At 38.9% G+C, this 20,626-nt stretch overlaps 1 protein-coding gene across 6 annotated transcripts in view; it reads left to right on the plus strand.

Annotated features, from left to right (window-relative positions):
- Positions 1-11,730, plus strand: part of ATP11A (ATPase phospholipid transporting 11A) — a 149,828-nt gene extending 138,098 nt beyond the window's left edge. For 2 of the 6 annotated variants that reach the window (XM_075200023.1, XM_075200024.1), the window contains one exon: positions 5,375-11,730. In XM_075200023.1, the coding sequence (XP_075056124.1) occupies positions 5,375-5,632 (258 nt within the window). In that variant the 3' untranslated portion in view covers positions 5,633-11,730. The remainder of the gene's footprint in view (positions 1-5,374) is intronic. The other 4 variants (XM_075200028.1, XM_075200029.1, XM_075200027.1 and 1 more) reach the window with 3 other exon arrangements.
- The last annotated feature ends 8,896 nt before the right edge of the window (positions 11,731-20,626 follow it).

Raw genomic sequence — 20,626 nt, forward strand, 5'->3', positions numbered from 1 at the left:
CCCATTAAAAAAAGAAAAAGAGGTAGACACTACTAAAGTACTATTAACTAGACTGTAGGTCAGCTCCCCTAAAGTAGGATTCTGCCTTTGAACTCTCAAATCATTGGCTAATTAGCATAATTAAACTGATTTTCGAAGCACATCTGACCACTTTGTTCTTTATGTTTTCCTGTTTGCACTGTGTCTACATTACATAAATCCACAATTTAAAAGCAGTATTGGGTAGAGAATACAAGATGACTTCAGAATTTGCTCCTAAGCTAATTATCATAAATGAATAAACAAAGTATTTGAGTGATTTTATTACTGAAAATAAAATTGCTGTATCTAAGATAAAATATACTTGGTATTTAAAGCAGCAACCCCATATACTATTTTTTATTTTTGTTAAAAATCAATGTCTCCTTCTAAAAATCTCTCTGGAGTACAGACAGCTATCAGTCGCACACAGACTCAAGGGAAATGTGTCAAGGTCCTATTTTTTTCAGCGTTTTATAATTGCGGCAAATCGTGGGTGATAACCTGCTATTTTACTCCCCAAGTCATCAGATGTATTAAACTGCAAATTTTGCTCTGATCTTAAAAATCGCTTGTCATCTCTGGCGATTTGCTGCGATGTCAAACACTCCCATGTTTAGCTAACTCTCCTGTGTTTAGCTAACTCTCCTTTGTTTCCTAGCTGAGTGGTTAGTAAACACATCACTGTTACACTGTCTGCCTATAGAGCCGGAGATCCGGCAGCTGTCACTATTAACCCTAGTGCTGCCAGCCTACTGCTGGTTGCATGAAAATCGGGGAAAAATGTGTGTGGGGTCCCCCCGATTTTCAAATAACCAGCACTAGGCAGACCAGCCGGGGTGGGTTGCACTATATAGCAGGGAGACACGCGCAGGGGTCCCCCTGCCATAATGACAACCAACCCGATGGCTGTTCAGCGCTGGGCTGGATTCCCTAGGGAGTGGGGTCCACCGAAAAAAACCAGTGGGACCCCCCTCTAGGAATAACCAGCCCAGTACTAAAAGCACTAGGGCTCATCTTACATATCTGGGTGGTGAGTGTAGGGTAATAACGGTAATATACTTACCAATCAGATTTTTTCTTCTTTCGTCAGCAGCCTGTAGTCCAAAAATGCTTGTAAACCAGGTCCCAATTTGTAATTCCAATAGTCCCTGCTTGAAATGTCCCAAATAAATTGTAATTCCAAATGTCCTGTTTGAAAAGTCACAAATAAATTGTAATTCCAAATGTCCTGTTTGAAAAGTCACAAATAAATTGTAATTCCAAATGTCCTGTTTGAAAAGTCACAAATAAATTGTAATTCCAAATGTCCCTGCTTGTGAATATCTTCTGTTCTTCTTGGCCAGAAAGGCCCCCTTGTTACTTGCAGTCTTCTTATCTTCAGCCCAGGAGGGGCCCCATATCTGTAATCCAATCCGGAACATGCTTGATTTAAAAAATATAAAAGAGGAAAAAGAGGACACACGATGCAGGAACAGCTTGTACACTGTACAAGCTCTGATTATTATTATTATTATTAATATTTATTTATAAGGCGCTACAAGGCATCCGCAGCGCCGTACAGAGACAAACAAAATCACAATACAATGGGAGACAGCACAGTACAGTAAACACAGCAACTCAGTACGCTCAATGCACAGCTAGAGAGGGCGGGGAAGGGGGAGGGAGGATCCGAAAATGACGGGGCCCAAGAAGGGGGGCGTGGAAGACAGGGAGACCCCCAGGGGGGAGGAGGGAGCGAAAGTGGATGTGGGGTGGAGGACCTTTGAGGAGGAGGGCTAAGTAGCTGGAGAGCAGAGTTAGAAGTGGTGGAAACAGGAGGAGAGATGGCCCTGCTCAGAGGAGCGTACAATCTAAGGGGAGGGGTGGACAGACAGAGAGACGCAGGGGAGAGAGGGAGAGTAGGGGGACAGAGGCAGAAGATAAGGTAGGAAGTTAAGTGGGAGACAGAAAGGCTTTAAGAAAAAGGTGGGTTTTTAGGGCCCGTTTGAAGCTGGATAGATTAGGGGAAGTTCTGATGGAGGGAGGGAGCTTGTTCCAGTGGAGGGGGGCAGCGCGGGCGAAGTCTTGGATACGCGCGTGGGAGGAGGTTATAAGGGGGGAAGAGAGGCGACGGTCAGAGGCAGAACGGAGAGGGCGGGATGGAGCATGAATAGAGAGGAGGGTGGAGATGTAGGGCGCAGTGGAGTTGGCCCTCGCCAATGGATACGCAATGAACTTAGCACAGCCATGAGGTCTATTTATAGTATAAGGGGTTTCCCCATGACAACGTGGGAAAATCCCTTATACTATAAATAGACCTTGCAGTTGTGCTAAGTTCATTGCGTATCAGAGCTTGTACCCTATACAAGCTGTTCCTGCGCCGTGTGTCCTTTTTTTATATTTTTTTAACCAGGCATGTTCCAGATTGGATTACAAATATGGGGCCCCTCCTGGGCTGAAGATAAGAAGACTGCAAGCAACAAGTGAACCCTCCTGGCCAAGAACAGAAGACTGCAAGCATCAAGGGGGCCTTTCTGACCAAGAAGAACAGAAGATATTTACAAGCAGGACATTTGGAATTACAATTTATTTGGGACATTTCAACCAGGGTCTATTGGAATTACAAATTGGGAAATGGTTTGCAGGCATTTTTGGACAAAAAGCTGCTGACAAAAGAAGAAGAAATCTGATTGGTAAGTATATTGGGGTTTTCTTATGTTTAATAAAAGTATGTGGTATGAATGAGGGTGTTTACTGTATTTATTGGGGTTTTATTACTTTTAATAAAAGTATGTGGTTTTAATGAGGGTGTAGTGGTGTTGGAAACATTTTGTTTTGTGGAACTACAGGTCTCAGCCAGCCATGGGTGTCAGGGCATGTTAGCACTTGTGGTTCTCCAAGTGCCAGCATAACTTAGCTGCCGAGGATATAATGGTGCTTGTAGTTATACAAGCATCAGCATGCCCACACTGTTTATGGCAGCCCGGGTGGGCTGGGACTTGTAGTTCCACAAATACAAAATGGCGTCCATTTTTTTTTTTTTAAATACCAAGTTGCCGTTATTACCCTACACCCATCGCCCAGGGGTGTAAGAAAAGCCCTAGTGCTTTCAGCACTGGGCTGGGTGTCCCTAGAGGGGGGGCCCACTCATTTTTTTTGGCGGACCCCACTCGCTAGGGAATGCAGCCCAGTGCTGAACAGCCGGGGTTGGTTGTCATTATGTGCTGGTTGCGTGAAAATCGGGGGGACCCCACGCACATTTTTCCACGATTTTCACGCGACCGGCAGTAGGCTGGCAGCACTAGGGTTAATAGTGGTCGGGCAGGGGGGTCCCATGAATTTTTTTTCAGAACATTTATCTATTTTTAACACTTTTGACAGCTGCCAGACCTCCAGCTCTATAGGCAGGGACAGTGTAACAGTGATGTGTTTAGTAATCATGCTGCTAGGATGCATCTTCTAGTTTCTGGCGATTTTTAAAGCAAACTCAGGAGAGTTTGCTAACTTGCAGCTTCATACATTTGAGACTTGTATAGCTAGAGTGGCAAACAGCCGGGACTTTGATCTCTATCAATTTTGTAAATAGTGATTTTGACAAAAACAAAACTGTCGATTTAACAGCAAATCTCACTTTAATACATCTGCGTGATGAAACACCCGCAAAAAAAAAATAATGGATTTTCTATTTCGAAGCTTGATTCATTTACCTCTCTGACTCTTAGCTTGTCATCTGAAATCATGGGGGGTGGGGAGTGGGGAATTTTACAGCGCTGACAGAGCTCAGAGGGGTTTTTCTCTGCAACATATTATGTGCAATGTGACTGTGGTTACCATGCTAGTCACTTGCTACTGTCGAAATTTTGCAGAACTCTAAATCATTAATAGCAGCCTGAAGAAACAAGCCAAGGAAAAATGGTAATTACCACGCTTTCTCTTATAGCCTACCACAGTGATTCATGTCTTACAAAAAAAAACACACTTTTTTTTGCTTTAAAAACAAAACATATTTTGCTCTTTAATTTGCTGCCTTATGTGAGCTGTAAGTTTCTGCAAATTTTCTGCTTTCGTAAGCCACCTACATGTCAACCTTGTCACTTGTTATAATAGAGTAAAATAGTGTTCTTTACAGATAATGTTTTTGTTTTTTACTGTAAGCAAGATGAAAACCATGTTTAGACATAATATATTATTTTTCTTTAATATCTGAATTGCAAAGCTTCTTGAAACCTTGTGAAACAGGGGCGGATCTAGACTTTTATTTTTAGGTGGAGGGCAGTTTATTGATCTCAACTCCTCCCCACTCCAGTCCAGACTCCTCCCCCAATTCAGTCCTGACCCCTCCCCCTCTCCAGTCCAGACCCCTGTAATCCCTGTGGCTAAAGCACTATGTGTCTCCAAAATTAAAGTATTTTAGGATACAAGTCTTTCAGGTTTGTTCTTTGCTTTATTTTAATTAAAACACTCTATAGCTATACTATCACAACAATAAGAGGAAGAAATAACAGATATCTGGCCCCTTTATCACAGCGCTGCGATAAAATCAAATATCCTTTTAAATTAAAATGCAAGTCATTTTAAAAATACTTATTTCAATTACCATTTGGGCTACAACGGATCAAGACATAATATTTTGCAAAGTCTAGTTTGGAAAGCTGCTGATTTATAGGTCAATTTGTCAATATAGACTGAGCGAATAGCCTATTGACCTGTAAATAATTAAAAATATTTCAATAACATTTAGTAGATCTCTACACCCACCCCCATGTACGTAAAAGTAAAACCTACTGTTCTGTACATATAACACATTTCATATGTTATATGTACAAAACATACCCTCTCTGCATCCTTGTGTTAGTACAGGCTTTGGTCTAAGCTGTTATGTTGCATGTATCTCAGTCTTATGTGAATCCTTGATGAATCCCTGAAATGTAATTTAAGGTTCTATCAGAATTGTTGTTCATTGTTGTTGTATAACTTGTAAACATAATGTTCCCAGCATCCTATCTAGGGCTGCTAGGTAGACCCTCTGTAAATAGCCCAGTACTGAATCAAAACTAGGCAAAACCTATTTAAAAATTCCCAGCCTATTGTAAAATGGCATTGACTCAGCCTATCGTCCTTATCTATTGTGCATATAGATTTTGTATGGGGCAGGAGAGTCACTGCTGGAATCCTGGCTTGAATCCCATTAGCATATCGGCTATTGTTCTAGATGCTAGAAATAATGCTTGGAAGTACTTTTTGCTTTTTTTATTCTGTTTTTTTATTGTTTGGTTAAGATAATTTGTTATTTGTTTTCTGTTTGTATTACACACTCTGATTGCACATTCTGAAAACTATTGCTGCATCCCAACTTGCTTTCCTTTCTCCACAGAATGCTTCCAGTCTGCCACAGGACAACGTTTCTGAGTTCACTCCTCTAGCCTCCATGCAGAGCCCAAACTACCAAAGCAACGAATGCAACAGTGCTGCGGCCAGCAGGTCTAATTATCTGTCTAAAAAAGTGATGCTCACTCACTGGGAAGGCAATGCTTATTTCAAACTCCCATCCCTCTTTGGCTATTCCAATACCCACTATAGCTCCAGTACGGGCTCATACCTCAGCAGGTCAGGGTTGGAAACATCTGTGTGACAGATCACCACTGCAAGCCTTTACAAACTTTTAATTTTATAACTTGGGGGATGCAGCAAAACGATTGTTTAGTAAAACATTTGCCTCTTGGATGCGTACTACTGTCTGACATTAGGGGAAATTGCTCCTCTCTAGGCCTGTGAGGCTCTTAATTATTTTTTTAAGCACTGCACCAATCAAGCACAGAACAATCTTCACAGTCTGGTACTGTGTGACAGATAGCACTATACATTTTCCTTGTTCCCTGTCCAGATATTTATGTGGTTTAATCATGTCTGCTTTTAGTTGATTTTTATACTACTGAACTATGTGTGTGTGTGTGTCTGTACGATTGCTACTATGTTAAGTCAACAAGTTAATATTTGGTGGAGCACACTGTACCGTCTAACTGAAGACCCTGCTCTCTCTTTCTCTCCTCTGCTGGTACCAAAAGAACAAGCTGGTGTTTCCCTTGTGCTCATTTTTTTTCAAGAAACTCTGTCTAAGAATCCATACATTGTAAGTTGCCAAATATGTTTACGTTTTACCTGTTGTCCTCTCGGTAGCTCCTCTTAGATGTGTGCTTGTGTCCTGTGGCATACTCTTTCTCCTGCTAGTCGTGTATATTTATAAGTGCCATTACTTTGGAGCGTCCTTCTAGAACGGGATTGTTTTGTCAAATAAAGTCTGAAATTGTTAAAAGTAAAACTCAAAAAACATTCAAAATACATTATCATGTGTTGTAAAAGTATAGTTGAACACTGGAAGTAATATAGTAACATTTTCATTATGTCTAGTGGTTACATTGGATGCCCTTCCTCATTACTATGTTTCTATCTGTGCTAAACCTTTTCATATACAGCTGTAACCACAGCTACACTTGCAAGTTACAAATACAATACAGTAGCTTAAATAGTAGAGAAAATGCAATAAAGAAGAGGAGGGGGTCGTTGCAATACAATAAATGACTGTCTGATTAAACAAGCTGCATATTACAAAAATGTTATTTCTGTGTAATTTGCCATACCACCTTAAAATACTTTTATAACACTCCATAAAACATGTATATTCAGTTTTTTTTTTGTGAAAGTTATTTTGGTACCATTATGAACAACAACATATACCTTTATATTCATCAGAAAAAAAATGAGGTCTGACTTCTGTGTTCCTTGTTGTGGAAAAGTTCCAGTGAGGAGCTATTTACTAACAAAATGCTTAAGTATGAATGTGCTGTAACCCATAGCAACCAATCGGTTATCAGCTTTGGTTGATCTAGTGTAGGGCAGACAATGAAACTATGTATCTGGTTGCTATATATTACTGCTAAATTGCCATTTTAGCACTTGATTAGATAATAAGCCTCAGTTTATCCTGCAATAGTAGCAACAACAACAGCTTCATCTAGTCTGCCCAATTCCTTATCTTAAGACTGAAAGTCATTCATGACAATTCTGCACTTAGTTAACACTTCTTTGCCTGCAGTGATCATGAACTTTTATGCCTATATTTCATCCTTTCCAAAGTACACTCCTGCTCATTCATCCCTTATTTAATTCATAAACAATCCAAAGAAATAATGAAACAGAGGGGACTTGTTTAATTTATGTTTAAGATATTTAATTGTTAATAATTTAAATACATTACATAAACGGTCGCAGTGAATGGAATTTGCTAGTCTACAATGACAGCAGTAGGAGAAGATGTGGTATAGCACTGTATACCAGCCCACTTTGACTACTGCATTGTGTGCAAATACAGCCTGTTTGTGTATCTGAAGACCTCTACAACCACCATTACAGAGAAGGGAATCTTTTGAATTTGTCCTTACCACCTCTCCTCACAGGCAGACACACATATATAAGCATGTTTTGTACTTTTGCGCTGCTTCAGGTTCAGTAGTGACTCCAGGTAGTTAGGCCCATGTCTCATTCCACTGAGCCCATCCTCCTGTGCAGCTTTGCATAAGCTGCTATATTTGTGCTTAAATGCAGCTGTTGTCTGAAAATAATAAGATCAATAAAAGTGAACTAAGTAATCTAATTGCTCAGAATATATGTTACTCTATTCTATGGATGATGATAATGGAGCAAATAGTGTATACTGATAACAACAAAAATAATGTCCCATAAGATATGTGATATTGGCATGTTTTGTTAACATGGCAAATTAAAGTTAGAAGTCTATTCTTTTTAAACATTTTGGTGATCTGTAATATTGGTCTCGGTGTCTCTCATGAGACACTTTGTTACCTTTAGAGAAGGAATATTAGATAAAATTAAGGTTATTACAATTTTAGTGATGTTGCAGCCACACATCATTTTTATAATGAAATGCTTCACTCTGCAGCCACATTTATATATATTTATATAGATATATATATTTCTATAGATAGATACATACAGTGGTTGAAGTGGGGGTGTATATGGTGATATGCCACGCCACCCCTGTTCCTACTGCCTTCATTGTAAAACTATCAAATTATATTCCCAGTACATTTCTCATATTGCCACATTTAAATTCCAGGTGTGTGTGTGTGTGTGTGTGTGTGTATATGTATGTATGTATGTATGTATGTATATATATATATATATATATATATATATATATATATATATATATATATATTATAATATAAGTTGGTAGCTAAAATATTTGATGAGAAGTAAACAAAGGGACTTGTTTGACATGGACATTGCTGGTATTGGCCACTTTGGAGTGCAATGGAGACAGTTTTAGTACGTTATTGTGTTCCTGTCATGTGTTGATGATACCATGTACTCTACAGTCAAGCACTAAATGTGCTAATTGCTTTGTTCTCTCTCTTGCAGCTCTAAACTTTGTGCTACATTTGTCATTTGAATCGTAAATAAGAAGAGGTATTCATTTATGTATTCAAACATTCAGCACACCTGTCCTGTGTGCTAACAAAGCCTTTTCACAGTCTTCTAGACAGGTTTGATCAGCAATATTGCTAGTTGGCTACCCAGTTCAGACCATGAGGTTATGTATTCCAGTGCCATTGAATACTATTGGAGGATAATCTACAAGTGAAATTGGTGGACGATGGGCACACAGCTATTAGTTTACCACCTTATTGTGTATCTATCACAAAGTCTTCTAGTGATGCAAGGTCAAATTTAATGTATTTAATCTCATAATACATAGGTTTAGACATCAATGTGTTTAAGGACCTGTGAAGCTCTATAAGCCAAGATGAAAGACAATATTGAGCTGAAAGAATTATACTGTGCCGATTACAATATAGTTTGCAATTATTTTTGTATCATTTTGTGAACTCTTTATATCCCTTTCACAATAATGTGAGAATGATACAGTTTGATCTACGTAAAGTTCTATGAGATCCCAATAACTAGACCACTTCATTCCATTCATCCACTGCTGTTCTTGTACAAGCAATATGTTTATTCCTTATTTGCATGCTACTGTGTGTAGAGGTCTGGTGCTAGGGATATAGTTTAGAAAATAATGGCCATTCACAGGTATGTGCTACCACAAAAGAGGAATGATCTTATACCAGTAACGTTATGGAAACATAGCAGATGTATTATAAAAAGAGTATCCTGCGCCCTTCATATCACCTGAGACAAAAATGCCAGTTTTGTGCCTGAGAACTTTATAGTACCAGCATTTTCTTTCTTTTTTTTTTAATTGGAAAACCATGCTATCTAATAATTGGGAAATCAAATCTATATTATGAATATGAAGGATAATGGAAGCAGAAGAAGCAGAACAAGTACACGAACAAGCATTTTTATCATTGCATTCATACAATATTGTGGTGTTCAAAGTGTTTTGAGAGAAAGTTGTATGGGAGCTAATGTAAAAACGGAGAGTGTGGCTTTGATGAAATTCCTACTCTACAACCTGTGACTAGTAATTAGTTCACTGTGAGAAGAGGGATAAACTTGTATGACTGGTAGAGATGAGAGAGAAAGAATGGCTTCTGCTGACCATGTCCTATATATATCCCAACAGTGAATTTTATTTCTTCAAAAGTCAATGTTAGCTTTTTTATATTTTAAAAAACAAGCTTTCTTATTTATCTAGTATAAATAAAGGGATCAGATATATAAATCATCATTACCACATACAGAAAATGAGTCTGAACTGAAATGTATATGTGATTTGCTTCAACCTCTCCATCACAGTAATATGTGGGAGCTGATCTTAATGACAGTAGCCAGCAGCCCAACCTATTTCTTATTGCAATAACTGGATTGAAGCTAGACTAAACCACACTAGTTTTGAATTACCTGTAATTACATTTTCTTTGATAAAAACCACAAAGGTACCAAAAATAATGTGATGTGAGTATAACTCAAACCAATCCCAAAAATTGTTTTGCATGGTGTTTATAAAGATAAGGTGTAAGATATTAGTGTAGCCTGTGTATGTATCCTGTGTTCCAAACACTTCTTAGTGTGTAAGCTCATTATAACAGGGCCATCTTTACCATCTGATTCAGATAGCAAGATAATATATAAAGTTCTACCTTGGTGCAGCTTTACCTCAGTCCAGCAAGATCCCTGAAGGTTCAACTCTGCTGCCTTTTAAATCAGTCGTGCGGTAGTAGGAGAGAGAATAACAATGCTGGGCTATTGGCGCTCTCAGGTGGACCTGTGGGATAGAGGTAACACCATGCTGAATGTAAGGAAAACTTTGTATATTATCTTATATCAATGAACTCCGCCCATTCAATAATATTGATGAAACAGTTAAAGACCTGTGTCTGCTCGGTACAGACTTACTGTAGGCATCAGTCCATCTCTGAGAGGCATAAGAAGATGTTACTTGGCAGGAATTAAGCTATATTCACCTATGTTGATTTTGAGCACAACTGTTCATCCCTTTCTTGAATGTTCAGCATGGCTGTATTGTACAAATAACATAACCTAACACATATGCTTGTGAATATAATCATTTACTTAGCTAAAAGGGTACAATTTCAGTACATGGCTGCCCCTCTACCAAAGCATACATTTACAGACACATCATTTGTTAAGATAATAGTGATGGGGCTGTCTGCCCAGGTAATGCAGCAGAATGGTGCCTCAGATGACAGACATGGAATTAAACTGGCTGTCTTACAATATACAGATTACCCTGGCAACTGGTAGAAACATTACCAGAGCCAGGAAGCTATTGTAATAAGGAGGCGTAGGCTATAGAAATACTCAATTATACTTTACTCTTTATCAAAGCTGTGGTGGAAAGTCGCAGCCATTGAACACTGTATTTTACCATCATACTCTCCTGTGCTGCTACTTTCAAATTTATAAACGCTCTCTGAAAATCCATATCTTTATTACAGCTTAGTGGAGCTACTCTCTATCGTACTACTCTGGAACATGTGCACCACGATCCCAATCTTCACTCTGTGTTTCTCTTATCTCAACCCTGCGCTTTCCAACTAGATTGTAAGCTCCTTTATGAGCAGGACACTCCCTACACTTTGTTTTCACATCTGTATTTATTGTATGTCCCCGTTTTATGTATGTCCTGTTTTCCTCAATGTCCATTGCTGCGATAATAATTGTAATTATATATGAAAATGACACTGTCTGGTTTTCTTTGTCTCAGGAACACTATTTTATGTGCTATAGCTTCTAATGGATACACCACAGCTTTAAAATAGGGGATTTTGTTAACCATAGTAATATATGTATATTTGTGTATTTTTCCAATCTCAAGGTGAGCTTATGCTAAAAGTGTTGACAATTTCCACTATTGTGTATATTTCCTCAGGAGACCGGAGTGTTCTACCTGCTTGATCTTCCCAGTGATGGGTGTGAGGCTGCTTTAAATTATAATGTTTATACTTGTGTTGAGCATTGCTGAATACTTTTGTGTGTAAATATAATATACTGTGATTTTGATGGGGATGCAAAAATAGCATTATAATGAAACATCTGTATATTAAAAAAATTAAAATGAGAACAAGTTTTGGGTAAAAAAGTGTCCTTCCTCTAAATATCTGCATTTGCTGGACCCATGTGTCAGAACACACAGGCTGTCATACAGATTATTTTAATGCAGTTTATTTTGTACATTTCATTCCTGTGTAGATAGATGTAAATAAACCAGTATACATGACAAAACTCATGGTTGTCTTTTATTCTAAGTACTGTATTTCATTTTCATAGTTGCCCAATCCATCTGTCTCTCTGTACTCAATAAAGAAAACAACAAATGTTGGCAAAACTCAACTTTTTCGCATGAAGATTTAGACCATTGACAATACTTGGCAAAAGCACACTAAGAAGACGATATAAAGTGGCAGAAATTCAACAATTTACCTTCTTTACATTGTGTTTCATGTTATTGTATGTTATTTATTTGTATTATGGAGACCCATTGAAGTATCAATTAATGGCTTGTTTATAAGCAAGAGGGTTTTACAGTGTGTATTCAAGTGTGATTCGTCAGGAGCCAGGATATTAATACCGGAGCTAATGGATATTCCTGGTCATTTAGGGTTCTCGGATAACAAAGGCAAGGCAAATAGGAAAGATGCAACTGTATTTTTATTACAGTGTCTAATTTTCAAGTTATATTGAAAATGGCCCAAGTCCTCTTGCTAAAGCAAGCTGACTCAGGTGTCAGGTTTCACCAGTCTCCCTATGGAGTCAGCACAAACATTACAGAAAGCCAGAAATGACAGTGTCCTGGTATAAAACATCAGCAGTAGCACACAAAGGGTCTTTCAGACCCCCCCTTCTTTGGTAGCTAAATTCAAATGCTCTCTATATCCACCCTGGGTTGGGTCAGGGGAGGTCTGGCAAATTTCAGCCCGGGGGGCAAGACTCAACTCGGCAGGCTATTTTAATGGAACAAAATACAGGTGGCACAGTGACCCAGCCCAACATAAACCATTATGGGACCAGCCCGCGGGGCAGATGCCCCACAGCCGAGCCTGCCCCTGGGTTGGGTGTAGGTAAATGAGTTCCCTGGATTGGCCACAGGTCCAAAAGAGGCTGATACCTTCCTGACCCACACTCCCCTTGAACCCCTGCTGGATTGCCTCCAGGAAAACTACCTGTCTCTTGCCCAGAACAATGGGTTCCTTACTTAAATGAATCTCCCAGAATTAACCTCTTACATACTTTTTCAGCTCGTGGAATTCCAGCTGAGCGGAGATTCTTGTTTGAGAGGCGATAGGGAAAGGTCATGGGAACTGCAGCTTACATACCACTATTCTACACACTGGACCCTGCCAGATTTACCCACAACCCACCCAGTTCCCTGTAAGAACAAAAGATTCAATTAATATTAAAACAACTGCCCACAACATTGTAATATTAACATACATTGAGTAATAATTCTCCCACAGCAGTATAAAGTGTTTGGAGATTGCCACCAAGTCTCATGAGATGATACAGTGCATTTAACAAAGTTACAAACTGTTCTTTACTTGTACTCCTACCAAAGAATCAGAACATCTTACTATAAGGCGTATAAATGTGTGGCCTGCAAACCGCCTCACATTGGATGTGGTTTTCAGATCAAAACCTGGCTTGACAGGCTGGGAAGGTCCACCCTGCAAGATGCACTCGTATTAGTACATTTAAGTAAAGTTAAACAAAATCCTTTACTCCCTAACAGCGCCGCCTACTCCGCATCGAGCTTTGTACTATGGGACAAACCCCTCACCTAGACAGCACTGGCCCAATGCGGACTAGCACTGGACCCCTCATATTACTCCTGACCATTCAATACCACTGCCAGTCTGAGGTTTACTGCATGGTGGCATTTGTAGAACTACAAGGCCAGCATGCATATGGGCGCAAGTGCATACACACATTTGTAGTGCTACAAATGTGCACTATAAATGTTCCCTGAAATCAATGCAGAACTGTTGTCCCATAAAGAAATAAGAACCAATGTTAATGTAACAAATTAATATTGTCCTTATAATTATTTACTATTGCCCCGATAATTAATACACAATTTCCACCCATAATTCATTATTAAATATAGGCACTATAATAAATACTTAAACTTCTTTCTGGGTCCGCCATAATCCAATGGAAAGTTTGTAATCCCCTAGGAGAAAAAAAAACCATGAAGTGGACAGACCATTCCCAAGGAACATGCAATACAAAATAAAGCAAGCTCTGGTGAGCCCGGTTAATTAATAGCCTGGCAGCCAATCAAAACTGGTCTCTACACCACTCAGGTAGTCCGCTTTATGGTTTACAAACTTTCCAATGGAAGACTAGGAATGAAAGAGGATTTAGGTATTTCTTATGGTGGCAGTTTATAATAATTATTAGGGGGGGTGTTTATTAGGTATGGGGAAATATTAATGGGGCAAATATGAAGGAGGTGTCAGTTGCTTTATTATAGGGCAACAGTTCTGTATGTATTAATTATAGGCGCAAAGGTTTTGATTTCATTACCGGGGACTTTTGAAGTGCACACTTTTGGCACTACAGGTGTTCGTATGTCGCATGCAATAACACTCATGAGCTGTCAGTGGATATTGGCACTTGTAGTGTCACAATAGTTTACTTGTATTTTGACATTTTTACACTGTTATCCAACTGCCAGGAGGGAACCCAATGGTAGTCCTCATTGGGACAGTTCTTTCTAGGTGAGGTTGTCCACAATCCATACAGGACTAAGCCCTATATGGAATAGTTTGGGTTGTTAGGGAGTTTAAGGGAAAGTTGTTAGGTAATTCAATGATAGAAAAAGACAGAAGAGAAGTTCAAATGACTGTGAGTTTAACTGAATAGATGGTAAACATTCACAGAAACCAGTGATCATATACAGTGAAAACATAACTTGCTACTGATCTGTAAACACAGAACAAAGTCTCTAGTAATGTCAGTCTCTGACAGCTTTACTGAATAAATGAACGCCAGGGACTCTGGCTCTCTGTAGTGCTTCACACAGAATAATTAAGTCACAGACTTGTACAAGTAGACACAATACTCACAACATGCAATCTTGGTAATGGCGAATATCCAATCTTCTTGATCTACCTAAAGACAGCAAAAATCCAAATGCATCTGAGATGGGCCCAGAGCCCCTCGGTGCCGTAATCAGCATATATAGAGTAATATAGAGAGATTTCTTTACTAGCCAGCTGACTGTTACAATTCTGTTCCAAATACTAGATCTTTGCAATGACAGCCATGGAGCCAGGAGTATGATGAAAACATAAAATCTATTTATTGCAGCGAGAACACAATCCAGGTAATGCAATGTAAACACAGACCAGGTAAGGCTTGGCAAATAAACAAACATTCAGGTGTGGCATGATAACAAGTTAATGGTAATGAAAACAATACAGCAGGTACAGGTAACTTAGCTGAAAAAAGATTAAAAGCGAGGGCCAGCAATTCACTGTAAGTTTGCAGTATGTCCAAGCAGAAGACAGATTTCAGGTTAACATCCTGGTGCCTGGGTACAAATGAGTAGCAAGTGGTTACTGAATAGCAGGTGCAGCAAGAATTTCATAAGATCAGAATGTAGCAATACAGGTAGTCCAAGGGAAAAACAAACAACTAGCACCAGCAAGGAGCATAGTGAGGAGAGGAGTGGGTATATATAATCAATGACACAGGTGCAGTAACTTACTGGAGGAGAAAGTAAACTCCTGCTAGTGAGGGAAAAGGCAATAGAAAAATAACAGCACCTCTGGTAAGCCAGAAGTACTGCAGGCCTGATACAATAAACAGTCTAACATTAGTCCAGCAGACAGGAACTGCAAAGGCAAAGAAGCATCCCCATGGCTAATGCTGCAGTGCAGAAGGAGGCAGATCCTGAAACTGACCAATGTTTAATAGGCTGTTCAATGTCACCAGAGGTCACAGTAAGCAGGTTGGAGTGATAATGTGGTTTGGTCAGGGTATAGAGTCAAAATTCTTTGTATGTCGTTAGCCAGGGTAATAGAGCCAGAAAACAGAAGAATCTCAGAGCGGAGAGTGTACAGGAGTCCAGAGTGAAACTGTGTCACTGACAAAGCTGCATAGAACAGGAGGGACTACATCTACTATCTGATGCCAACCTGTGGTTCAGGAAACTACAATTTAGTAAATCTCCCCATTAAATATGCAGATATACATGAGAAATTTAATGTATTTTCATCTGAAAAAAATTTGAAAAAAGATGTGTTAATCTGAACTGACATAAATATTCTTAGAAATATCTGACACAGTTTGATATATGATATTGGTTGTTTGATATGCCTTGTAGAAAGACCAACTGTCTCCATTTAAAAAGTGTGTATGACTTTACAATGTCTACCAGTGGTTTGCCTATAATGTTCTGGGGCTTCTCTCAAAGCTGCAATTAACTCTTCCTGTTTTCTGAAATGCACTGATTGTTTTAATTACAGCTAACGTTGTTGTGGAAATGGGAGGTTGGGGTTGATTGTTGGACGAAAGATTGAGTTTGCAGAGAGAAAACACTGGGAACATAGAAAAAGGAAGACAAAGTAACATTACACTCCACGGGCAGCATTATGATTCTGGCATAAATAGGAGTAAAGAATATAAACTAAAACTGTATAAATTATTACTAAATTAGCGTAATGTTTAAACAGAGAATCCAGAGTGTCCCAGCTACAAATAAGTTCAGCAAGTCAAATAAGGTTTTAAGGCACCTTCCAGTGAAGTATGTGTTCACCCAGAGGCTTATTTATTTATATAGGGAACCTAATACATCAAAGCACTACTTTTTATAAACAATATTTGAAAAAGTCACTGTGACTGGATCACTATAAGTAACTTATGGTATAGATTTATTTTAAAGGAAATAGCGCAGGGTGCTTATTTATATATTTGCCAGTGCACTTATTTTTGATATTGTGTATATTCTGATATAGGAAATCATTATTTCCGAGACCAGGGGAGAAAATGTTTTCTCTGTTTTAACCTTGCTAGAGGAAATGCATTATTTCTGATGTATATATCTGATACAATAAGCCTTTGTTTAGAAACTCTTTTGTATATCTTGGTGTAAGGAAATGCCTTGTTTGGGGTTTGCAACTTTTCTTGGGGAATTCTTTTCTTTGGAGGAAATGTGTATTCTGCAACTGTTGGAAGAAAGCACACATGATAATCTCATGGTGATTCGACCTTTTGATGTGAGCATCCAAATCCCCTTAAAGGAAAGGAAGGGGTAATTAGACATGCTGTTAGATGTCCACTGTAAGATGCAGGAAATCACAGCAAGGTTTAAGTATATCACAGATATTGTTTACTTTGCAATGCATGCAAATCCATGTTTGGATAAACAAATTGCATCCTGATTCTAAAATTAACCTGTAAGGCTGTGTCTATAACTGTATAAAAAGAGAGCCCTTGTAAACTGAAATGTATCATTCTGATGTTCCATCTGACCTGACCACTGATACGTTTAATCAGTGGAACTGTTCTTGTCAAGACACTTGATCAAAATAAACATCACTCTTTGCTTCAAGACCCTGCTTGACAACTTCTTCCATATCACTATAATCCTGTGACCTACAGATTAGACCCTAAATCTAATCCGTCCTCCGGCTGTTTCTGAGGTTTGGACCCAGCTCTCCAGTACCACCGCTCTGCCGCTACCCAGCAGCTCTGGCCAGTGTGATAGACCAGGGGGGATCCATCCACAGCACCCTGATCCATAGTAAGCGGTCAGGGGTACCAGCCCAAGTGTACCACCACGGGAGTAAACTGGCAGCGACAGTTACCCAGAAGATACCTGGTTCTGAATGCCATAAAGGAGTCCAGTGGTGGCAGCAGGCTCCTCCTACTGCAGCAGAACGGGCATATTCAAAATAACGAAAAGGGATGATGGCAAAGTAAGCCCAGCCTGTTCCCAGCAACAACAGACGGTGGCATAGGTGGTCCATTCTGTCACAGTCACTGTATATATTTATAATCAGCATAACTAGCATCATACAATGTATCAAATATAGATTTCAGATGTATAAAGAAAATATAGAATAATGTTCCCCTTAAGAACTCCAGATATTATATCCATGTCTCATATGTGTTTGTGCAGAAAACCTTGTTTATTGGAGGTGATATTATATTTCTATTATATTCCAAAAGAGAAATATGTTTATAGAATGCCTCATTAGAATTGTGTTTGAGCAAAAAGAATTATAAAAGGGTTGTAGAAACTATTTGGCATACTCCTGGCTTGTTTTAATGACCTCATAGTGACGGTTTGGGGGTCAGAGATTGTTTAAAATTGCTCGCAAAATGTTAGAAAATTGTCGGTTCTTGGGGATTAATCTGCTATTGAGGTTCTGTCCATTTCCAGCCTTCCCTGGTAGATTCCATGAAGAATATGTGCATTTTCAGTGCCTGCTTTATTCCTCATTATGTTAAGATACTTGTTTGCAATTGTGCATGTCCTTTTATCTATTTTATACAATAAGTATTGTGCCTTTCTTTATCATATATATCTCCATGTAATTATGTTCTGTCCTTGTGTTCATAAAAGATGTATGTGTCGGATAAGTTTGGATGTAATAACACCACATTTAAGCCAGAGAACTGTTGGCTTTACATCAACTCTGATTAAATTAGGTTGTAATTGTATAAGGTTGCAATAAGTATTGTGCATTTCTTTATCATATTAAATTCCATGTAATGATGTTCTGTCTCTGTGTTCATAAAAGATTTATGTGTCACATAAGTTTGGTTGTGATAATACCACATTTAAGCCAGAGATTTGTTGGCTTTAAAACAACTCTGATTAAATTAGATTGCAATTGTATTTTGAATTAAGTCAGGGAGTAACTAAGAATTTTTATCAGATTGTCAGCTTTGTAACCAAATCTATGTGGTGGCAGAACTGGATATTTTATAATGGGTGTAAGATATAATTTTGGAGGAGTATAATAATTTTTAGACAGACCAGGTGGTTTTGTTTTTTCTCCTTCCTGTGCCTGTGCTATGCTTCCTTGTCGGTCCTCTGTTTGGATGTGATATAAACAAGTCATGTTGTTATGTTTATGCTGTGTATGCTAAATACACCTGAGATCCTGTACTTCAAGGTCCATCTGTCCTCATTTACAAAGACCATGAACCTACAGCAGTATTCTAACACACATACCTGGTGAACCTGCTAATCATGATCTTAGCTTTAACAAGGTACAGGAGGGAAACATTCTCCAAAGAAAGAAAAGTATTAGAACATGAACACATGCACTGAATCTGGAAGGTTCAGAGGAAATTTGAGAAAAATTACTTGACAGAAAGGATAGTGGGTAAGTGGAATAGCCTCCCATCGGAGGTGGTTGAGGATAGTAAAGTAGAGCAATTTAAACATGCTTGGGATAGACATAAGGATATCCTTACAAAGAACTAAGGATCAAATAGACTAGATAGGCCAAGTGCTTCTAATCTGCTGTCTAATTCTATGTTTCTAGTTGTGTTTGTGTGGGTGCATTAATCGCTTGGCCTTTGAACATTTTCTTTATCATTAACTTAGTAGCCTGCTCAACAGTGGATATCCCTTCTGTTAGTATAAAATGGGCCATTATAGGTTAGACAAACTATTACACACTCTATTTAGGGAGAGAGAAATCAACTATAGAATCCATAAATTGAACTGTAGGGTTGAGATGGTCTAGTATGGTATTTTAGAAAACCCAGAGTGTTGGTATGAACACAATTCTAACATAATTAAACATATTTTTGAACTTCCCTTTAAAAATGTGGCCACCAGAAAGAGCATGCTAGCAATTCAGTTTTATGCACCCCTAAATGTCCTGTAAGCTTGGAGTCATGCACTAATATTTGCACTTCTAATTGTGTCAACTCAAGGTACATAGAGGTGATGAATATCCATTTTGGAATGTTAAATGTTTGAGGAAATTGTCACTGTCAAAACAGTGATAAAGTCTTTAGGATAATTGGTCCATAACTGTTCTTTTCTGATAGATTCAGTGTTGCTTTCCTGATGAGAATAATCAAACAATGTTGCTAATGAATTAAGAAGTTGCTAGAGAAGAACAAAGCAGAGAGAATTAATTCACACTCAACAAAACAGACAGGAGCAGGCAAGCTGACAGAGAACTGGATGATATAACTGGCTAAGCCCTCCCTGTCTAAAATAGTCATGTTGCTGTCGAATCTAAATCAGATTGTTCACTTGTAAGTGTCAGTTTTCAGTTATGAGCTCATCAGCTGGAGAGAATTAAATACACTGCATGGTTTGAGTGTACAATAAACTCTGCCTTATTAGTTACAAGTCCCTATCTATATAGCAAAAATCACGTATTACAGAAAACTACGCCCCAAAAGGTTTTAACCACTCACGTTCCCTTCCAACAGATGTTAGTATATTCTCTCATTATCCACACTAGAGCTCCCCAGGGGGGGGGGGCTGGCTTATCTCCTGTCTGGTATGTCCAAGGTTACAAGCATAGCCTTGCAAATAATGAATTACTCCTACAAAATGTTATGACTGCCTTTGTTTTGTATCTGGCAGCAGTACCTATAATCCATCAGAGGTGCTGCTGTCCTGCTCCTGAACTCTGCAGCATGCCTGAAGGAGTTAATCTCCTTGTCTGATGCTAATTAGAACTGCACCTGTTGCACTGCTTTAAGTACCTGCCTCTAGTTGTGCTCTGTGCAGTTCATCCGTTGTTCCTGGCTGCTGCTAACCTGCTCCTGTTCTGTTTGGTATATACCTGCTGGATTGTATTTCTGTGTATGACCCCTGCCTGTACCTTGGACCTTGCCTGCTTGCCTGAGACCCCGAATCGTTTGCCTGTACCTTGGACCATGCTGTTTTGCCTGTGGCCCTGACCTTTTGGACAGACTTCTGGACCTCGCCTATGTGCTTGATCTTTGCCTGGCTATTTGGATTTGTTTGTCTGGTCTCTATTTGATCCCTGGACTCTGTCTGCTTTCCTGGACAGCCTTGTGCCTTCTGGTCTGGGGTAAACTTATTATACTAGTTCCTGCCATTTTACTATACAGTCTCTTTTGGAACCTGTTATCCGTGGATTTGAGTTATCTTTGTTAATATATTTACCTG

This window comes from Mixophyes fleayi, chromosome 2, assembly GCF_038048845.1.
Source record: "Mixophyes fleayi isolate aMixFle1 chromosome 2, aMixFle1.hap1, whole genome shotgun sequence".
NCBI classification, from domain to species: Eukaryota; Metazoa; Chordata; class Amphibia; order Anura; family Limnodynastidae; genus Mixophyes; species Mixophyes fleayi.